The sequence below is a fragment of the Vombatus ursinus genome, unplaced genomic scaffold (assembly GCF_900497805.2).
Source record: "Vombatus ursinus unplaced genomic scaffold, bare-nosed wombat genome assembly UNPS02014810.1, whole genome shotgun sequence".
NCBI classification, from domain to species: domain Eukaryota; kingdom Metazoa; phylum Chordata; class Mammalia; order Diprotodontia; family Vombatidae; genus Vombatus; species Vombatus ursinus.
In genome coordinates, this window is record NW_020954588.1 from 3,804,470 (window position 1) to 3,813,445 (window position 8,976).

General features: G+C 40.1%; 1 protein-coding gene across 1 annotated transcript; it reads left to right on the plus strand.

Annotated features, from left to right (window-relative positions):
* Positions 1-647: 647 nt before the first annotated feature.
* Positions 648-965, plus strand: LOC114053148 (small cysteine and glycine repeat-containing protein 6-like). The gene has a single exon (XM_027876047.1). The coding sequence runs from the start codon at positions 648-650 to the stop codon at positions 963-965; it is 318 nt and encodes a 105-aa protein (XP_027731848.1).
* Positions 966-8,976: the final 8,011 nt, after the last annotated feature.

The window sequence follows — 8,976 nt, forward strand, 5'->3', positions numbered from 1 at the left end:
TATGTAATAATATATATATATAATATGTAATAAATATATATTGTGTTATATATGTGTAAAATATGAAATATATTATTATCACCAGGGTTTAGAGGACTTTATATAAATAACTATAGAAAGGGAAAATCTTTGTTCTTAAACTACTTAACAATGGAAAAGGACAAATCTTTGTGAATTTAGGCAAGTCCTTTTACGGACTTCAGTCTCCTTATTCATAAAAAGAAGCAATTAGATGAGATGGGTATCAGTAAGGGTCACTCAAGCTTAGGATCCAATCCTTCTATAGGATCCCTGAGCTAATTCAGAAGCAAATATAGAATTTTCCCTGTATGAAAAAATGAGTTTATCGTAAATCATTTAAGTTATTATGTTGCAAATACGATTTTAAGCTAAACACGAAAAAGTTGAATTTAGTAGTTAAATTAAGCCAATGAAGTCCAGTGAGGAAGAAAACAAGATCCAAAAAGTAAGACTCTCCCATGGAAAATGAGATAAACAATAACAAGGAAGTAGCTTGTGACATCCTGGGTCAAGTCCCCCCAGGAGGGTATATAAGGGCTGCCCTGCAAAAGAAGAGTAGCAGACTTCACTCACCTCTTCTGAGTCTTTTCTCTCCTCACTTCACCTTAACCCTCTGTACTGATACTATGGGTTGCTGTGGCTGTGGTGGTTGTGGCGGTGGCTGCGGTAGCTGTGGCGGCTGTGGCGGCTGTGGCGGCTGTGGTGGCTGCGGTGGTGGCTGTGGCAGCTGTACCACCTGTACCTGCCGCCGTGTAGGCTGCTGCTCTGCCTGCTGCCCCTGCTGCTGTGGCTGCTGTGGGGGCTGCTGTAGCCCCACCGTTGTCTGCTGCCGTCGCACCTGCTGCTATGGCTCCTGTGGGTCCTGTGGCTGTGGCAAGGGCTGCTGCCAACAGAAATGCTGTTGCCAACAGAAACGCTGCTGTAAGAGACAATGCTGCTGCTAAAAGGGAGTGATCAGAGCTGGTCCTCGAAGGAAGGACCTGCTAGGGGCACATGTGCAGCATGAAGGTAAGACTTTCCTCCCTTGCAGCAAAGCTGCTCCTTCCTTCCTTGTAAGTCATCTCTGTGTCCTAGAGCTTTGGGCTCTGTCTCAGATTCTGGTGTCTATAATCCTACCTTAGGTATATGATACTATCAAAAATTGTTCCATTTGAAAAAAATCTAAACTGACACCATTTGAAACAGGAAAATGGGCACTGGCCCAGTTACTGAATAATGGCCAAACTTTATCTAGGAACTCAGCCCCCACATCAAATCGTGAGTTCTCATGGTTTGTTCCTTGGTTGTGTTTACTCACTCTCCTATAATCCCTGTGCTTTGTTTTTCTGTCTACTGTCTGTGTACATTGTTTCCTACTTTCTTCTCGCTTTTCTGAGCTGCTAATTGCTGTACCACTATTTTCTAAAAGTCTCAATAAAATAAATAAAAAATATTCTGAAAAGAGTTTCTGCTTTTATTCATTTGTCCACCAAATATGTGTCCTGAGAGTTTTCAGTCTCTTTGAAGGAAGACTTGTGTAGACTTAGAATGGTAGCAAACTGAGTCAAAAATCACGCTTATTTCTGGGACAGCTTTTATTCCACTTTTAGGCTAGGGTGACTAGCTTTTAGCAATTGATTATAGGAAAATCAAGTTCTATGTTTAATACAGAAGAGGCAGCTTTGCGTAGTTAATAGAGAGGTAGTTTTGAAGCTGGGAAGACCTGGGTTCAAGTCCCATCTCTGACACATACTGGCAGTGTGATCCTTAGCAAATCTTCTAACTTCTTTTAGTTGTGGGAAACTCTCTATGACTATAAATTGAAGAGAAGGTTCTTACCTAGATTGTTGGAGGGAGTTTCCTTACTTGGGTATCATTTGTACCAATGAAATCACAGGTCTAGTCCCTATTCCTGTTTAGTGCAAAATAAGTCCCTTAACCCTGTTTGCCTCAGTTTCCTCATCTGTAAAATGAGCTGGAGAAGGAAATGGCAAATCACTCCAGTATCTCTGCCAAGAAAACCCCAAATGGGGTCACAATGAGTTGGATACGACTGAAAACAGCTGAACAATAACAACAAAGGCATTTTCTTTACAACTGAATTTATTTCGGAGTCCTTTAGATGACATACTTCCCTAGGGCATTTTAAACATTTAAAAACTACTATTTAGTCCAATAAATATTCACTAAGTACCTTCTACATTCTAGGTACAATACTAGAGAAAAGAATGAAAATAGTTCCTGACCTCAAGGAGTATACATACTACCGAGAGGAAAAGGAGTAGTAGAGAGAGAGAAAAAAATAGAACACACACATGGATAATATAAAATAGATTTAAATGAATGAAATTGCAACCCATCCACAGCTGCCCTTGTCCATGTTCTCCCCCAAATTCTGTGGGCCAGCCCACCCAATATGCTTGAGACTATACTTAATATCCCCCTGCATTGGGAGGGCACCAGCGAAGAACTCAAACTTTCTACCTGTCATCCCTTGCTCTTGTTATGTGACCAGCCCACCTTCTTTTCCTGTCATATAATCCCTTGATATCTTTCACTCTTTTTCTTCTTCCAAGTTCCTTCTTGGTTATGTGTTGTGGGTCTTTTTTTTTTTTTATTTCTAATCTTGGGCTAAATAGTCATTTTTCTTAAAAGGTGTCATTTATTTACCCTTCTCAACATCATGGGAATCCTGAACTTCCTTTCCCCTCTCTCCTCGCCTTGTCTGAGTCAGGATAAGCTCAGCGTGTTCTGCATGTTGAAAAGTTTCAGAATCACTTCTAGAATGTATTGCAAAAGTCCTTTTGGCTCAACACAAGGAGACTCAGAGCCAAAGTAGTTCTTCACCATTTTGACAGAAGAAATAAACAGTCAGAAGGTCAACATTTTTTCTACTTCCTATTTCTTTTGGCAGAGATAAGCTTGGAAGACAGATGCAGAAGGGAGGAGAAAGTGGTAGGACTTGAAGACTATAAATTCCCCATTAACCAAGCTGGAGTAGAATTTGGGAAAGGCAGCATGAGACAGTGGATGGAAGCTTAGCTGTGGAGACAGGAAGTTCTGGGTTGGTGTCTTACCTCTGAAACACTATGGCCATGTGACCATGAACAAGTCCTTTTAACTTCTCAGGGCTCCCAAGGACTGAGTCTCTGAGACTAAATTATAGGTATGATGGAGGACAACACATGCAGACTTGATGGACTTTTCATTACATTAGCTGTGTGGCTTTGGGTAAGTCATCCTAGCTCTGTGGGTCTAAAATGTTCCTCATCTATAAAATAGGGGTGCTGTAGTAGATAATCTTTTTGGTCCCTAAATTTTTCTTATTCTATCTACTCTCAATACTCAAACAGATCTCACTGATTCAGGAATTCCTTCCTATGATGCATATAGCAACCTATCTATGCCTGCTCTTCCTGTGTGACTCTTGTCCATATTCTTCCAAAAGTTCACTTTAGGAGGTCCACCTAATAATGGTTAGCATTTATACAGTGCTTTAAGGTGTGTGAAGTACTTTCTATACATACATGCATATATACATGTATATACACATATCTATACATATATACATATATGTATATATATATACAAGCATATATGTGTGTATGTGTAGATGTGTGTGTATATCTATGTCTATATATGTATGTATGTGTAGCTCTATTTCTCTCTCTCTCTATACCTATATATATATGTTTATATACACACATATAAATTTGATCCTCCTAACCACCCTGGGAGATAGATGCTATGATGAGCCCCATTTTACAGATGAGGAAACTAAGGCTCAGAGAGGGTTGTGTCTTACCCAGGGTCACATGGTCACAGAGCTAATAAATGTCTAAGGCCGGATTTGAAGTTACATCTTTTTGACTCCAGGTTTAGTGCTCCATCTGCTGCTCTACTCAGCTGCCTCAGTGGGCTGGAAGTGGTCTTCCTTTTCTCTCAATATCAAGAGATAAGAGAGGACTGTGCAGCAGTGGAACACTCTCTCTGTTCACCTGTCATGTGTAAGGAGTTCCTACACCAATGAGTTTCTGGATCTGAAACAAAAAGGGGGAATGGGAGGGAGGGAGAGAGAGAGAGACAGACAGAGAGACAGAGACAGACAGAGACAGAGACAGAGAGAAACAGAGATAGAGTGACAGAGACAAGAGATAGACAAAGAAAGATAAAGAAAGGAAACAGAGACAGATAGACAGAGAGAAAAAGAGAGAGAGAAACAAGAGAGAGAGAGAGAGAGAGGGAGAGAGAGAGAGAGAGATTTACCTTTCACTTTTAAAACTATTTATTTAGAGCAGGAAAAAGCACCCAGTGTAGATGCAGCTGATTGGAAGAAGTTATTTCTCTTGAGACTTCTTGGTCATGGGAAGATTAGGGGTGATAGGGTTTGGAGCTTCACCTGACAGAGATGTGGGAACTATTAAGCTATTTGTCTTTACACATATGAAAAAGGTGATGTCATCACATGACAGACACATGAATTGGAATAGGCCACACATAGGACAGGCAGGTGTTTATCACAATTTTGTATTTTAAGTATGTGACAAAATGGAGGTACTTACACTATGTGGCCCTAATGGCCAAAGTAAACAAATGGGCCTTAGGTTGTTTTCTACCCCCTTTCTATGTGACTCACCCAAGGGAGCTGGTGGCTCTTGTTAAGCCTCATAGGCAATTGAACTAATCCTAGGGTGGTTTGGATAAGACCACTGTCCTGCTCCTTCTTTATCTTATAAGAATCCTCCTCCTGGACCCCATGTCAAGAGCCATCTCCTGCATCCTGAGGCCTTGTACCTTGCGCCCTCTCTTCATATGAGTGGTCCTATTTGGCCAAGATTCTGTCTATGCACCCCTTCCTTTCCTTCCCCCTCACTAAAACCCCTTGGCTTCTGTAGTGTTCTTCATGCTATGGGCTGTGTGGTAATAAATTGAGTTGCACCTGAGTCCTAAGTACAAATTCTTACTAAATCCTTGAACCCCAAGCAAACTGCCTCTTGAGAGTGAGGCATGGAACCCTGGTGCTGTGTCCTAGCCTTGGAAGCCCTCTGACTTTTTGTTACTGCACACAATTTAGATTTGGGGTCATGACCTGAGAGGAAGGAATTCCACTGTCCCCTCACGTGTCTCACTAGGGCATCTCCATTCTGTCCATAGCTGTCAATCATGACTAGTGGTTGTTATTGTTGAGTTGCTTTTGAGTCATGTGAGATGGCAGTGTGAGGGTGGTATATGGTTTGCTATACTGCTGTAAACCTCTCTGGCTATGTCTCCCATAGCCTATATATACTTTTACAGTTGATTTCTTATCCCCAAAAGACTTTCATTGACTTTTGTTGTTGTTCAGTTATTTTCAATGGCGTCTGACTCTTCACCACCCCATTTGGGGTTTTCTTGGGAAAGATACTGGAGTGGTCTGCCATTTTCTTCTCCAACTCATTTTACAGATGAGGAAATTGAGGCAAACAGGCTTAAGTGAATTGCTCCAGGGTCACATGGCTCGTAAATGTCTGAGACCACATTTGAATTCAAGAAGATGAGTCTTCCTGACTTCAGACCAGGTTGTCTCTCCACTGTGCCACCTAGTTATTAAAATAGTATAAAGACAGAATAATTTAATGTATAGTACACTGGATCAGGATCAAGAGACTTAGGTTCCACACTAGGCTGTCCTACTAAAACAACACCAGTGATAAGATCACACAGCTGATTATAATAGCATGCAATTTGCATAGCATGTAATGGTTTACAAAGTGCTTTACACATACTACCTTGTTTGATCCTCAGATAATTCACTGAAGTAGGTAGTAAAACTATTATTATTATTTCCATTTTGAGATGAGAATATTGAGATTAAGAGAAATGAAGGGAATTGCCCCATATCATGTAGTTGATATGTTTCTGAGCTTTGACTTGGATGTAATGTCAGGAAAAAGGGAGGAAGATCTCTAACATACTGGGTGGATCCCCTGAAATGAACTTTTGGGAAAACCTGGACAAGAGTCACACAAGATGTATAGGCATGGATGAGTTTCGATCTGCATCACTGATGGAAATTTCTAAATCTACTGACTCCAACTCAGTATTTTACTACATAAGCTTTGGGTAAGCTTTCTGGACTTCAGGATTCCCCATATGTAAAATGGGCATGTTGTGTTAGATGATCTTTAAAGTCCAAGTTTTGTGATTCTTCTAGGTAGTTGGGTGGTATAGTGGATAGGATGCTAAGCCTGGAATTGTGAAGACCTAAATTCAAATTTGGCCTCAGACACTTAGTAGTTGTGTGACCCTGGGCAAAAGTCACTTAACCTCTATCTTCCTCAGTATATTCAACTGTAAAATGGGGATAATAATGATGAGCAGGATGCTCTCAGAAAAACCTGGAAAGACTTGCATGAGCATCTGATGCAAAGTGAAATGTATTGTGTACAAAGCAATGGCAATATTGTAAGATGATCAGCCATGAATGACTTAGTTATTCTCAGCAATACAATGACTGAAGACAACTCTGAAGGACTTAGGATGAAAAATGCTATCCATCTCCAGAGAAAGAAGTTATGGTGTCTGAATACAGATTGAAGCATACTTTTTTTTACGTTATTTTTCTTGAGTTTTTGTTCTTGTCTATGTTTTCCTTAACAACATGACTATTATGAATATGTTTTGCATGACTACACAGGTATAACCTATATGGAATTGCTTGCTTTCTCAATGGGGGTGAGAGGGGAGGAAGGGAGAGAATTTGGAACTCAAAGTTTTAAAAATGAATGTTAAAAATTGTTTTTACATGTAACTGGGAGTAAATAAAATGCTAAATAATTTTAAAAAAAAGAAAAAAAAAAGGAAATTGGGCAAGGCAGGAAGCTACTTAGAGGATCCTCTAGAAAACTCCCAGAATGGGCAGTCTCCTTTTAGGCCTCTTTTTTCTACTACAGTTCTACTAGGTGGCCTCTTAGATCCTCTCAAGACCTAAATCTATGATGCTAAAACTGGGACATGAACTTCCCATTTCTTAGAGGAACAAAGAAAGAGCATAGGCAATCTTCCTGACCAATGAACCTACGGTCTTATTCTATGTAAATAGTTTCTCCATCTTTTGTACCTAGGGTTGAGCTGGCTCTGGAATGTACTGTTTGGGGCATAGTGGAAAGACCATATATTGAAAATGAGGGAATACATTCTATGGTCCTGACTCTTCAACTCACTAAATATGGGACCTTGAACAAGTCACAGATGATCACAAAGTCTCTTTCAAGTTGTAAAAGAAAATCAATCACTTCATAATTCTATGAATTAGGTAGGGACTCAGAGCTTGGGTCTGTACTTGTTGAAGGGAGGCAAGTGGCAGCACATGAACTAAGTCTTAGAGAAAGAGAAGGATTTGAACACTTGGAACTGTGGAATGAGAAGGGATGGTCTACATTAATCACACATAGACATAGGAGGGCACCATGAGATTAGGGAAGAAGTGGTGGAAGATTTTGCTTGTTAAATAGAGTGCACGGAATGGGAGGAATAGCACATAAAGCAGTCAGGAATGCAGATTTGTTTCCTCCAGATTGGGGAGGACCTTAAATGGAAGAGATTTCTTGGAGATTCTCTAGATGCTGCTGTTTATCGATAGCATTGTGCTTATTACATCAAACCCCAGAATACCACCAAGTCCTTTTCAGCACAATCCAAGGCCATTAAAAAAAAATTGGTCTACTAATATGCATGAGAAAAAAAACCCTACAACCCATAGAACATCATGATCTCTGAAGAAGCCAAGTTGTAGGTGACCTAGGGGCAATGGAGGGATCCTTTGGTGGAGGGGCGAAACTTCAAGAAATGCCATCAAATGGATATTGGAGGAAACATGTGGAGGAAAAGGAAGTGGACTGGCCAAAGAGTTAGAATGAAGGATGGCAGAGAAGGACAAAGCAAGGACTGCTCTTGTTCTCATAAAATGTTAAAAAGACCTAGAAGACTTAAAGATTGTTAGCACATTGAAGATATCTGTGAAGGATTTGTGGGAGAAAGTGGACAAGAATCACAAAGGATAAGGGATAGGTGTTTTGTGGTCTGATAATGGTGAGAGTAAACACACTGAGGAGACTGTGGACAAGTTTAAATATCAAAGTCGAAAACTGAAAGACTCTAGGCTATCCCAAGAATGGCATTCTTACATTTTGCTGGAAAGTGCCAAATCAAGTCAATTATATCCATAGAATTCTGTTTTACTAATTCTTAGTCTAATTTCTTTTTCTCTTTTGGTCCGGACCTGTGATGGCTTCAATGTTGGGAACTTCCATTGTGAAATCCCTAATACCAATGCAAATCATCAATTTACCTGCAACTTGTGGTCCTGGTGTTTTAAGTTAAGCGACTTCCCATGACCACACAACTGACATGCATCAGAAACAGGACTTCAACCTGGGTCTTGCCCATTCCACGGTGAATCTGCTGTCCACTGTGCCATACTGCCTCTCACCAATTTAGGTCTGTCAGAAACCAACTGAAGTTAACCCGCTATGACCTGCTAGTGATAAACTTGTACTGGCTCTTTGCTATTACTTCTTTTTTTTTTTTTTATTTCATTCATCACCTGTCTTGCCTGCTTCTCTGTGTTTTTATTCCTCCCTATGGCTAAATAAGAATGAAGTGTTTTTCTTCTTCTACCATGCAAAATGGATCTAAAATCCTGATATCAAAAAACAAGAATGATAATTTAAATTAGCATTTGGCACTATACCAATTAATTTTATAAAAGGGTAAAGGAGTACTGAAGCAAAGTTTGAGAGATGAATCAAGAATAAATTTTGTAGAGTATCTTGGGGTAGTAGCAGAGGGGAGGCTCAGTATTGATGACTCAACTCTGGGGCTTCTAGCACTTGGTTGTTTTTTTGATGTAGTATGGGAGAGCAGGAAATAAATGATCTGAATCAGAATGCCTTTCTGTATTTGTCACTTCCTATTTTTGTTTCCCCGAGGTAAGCT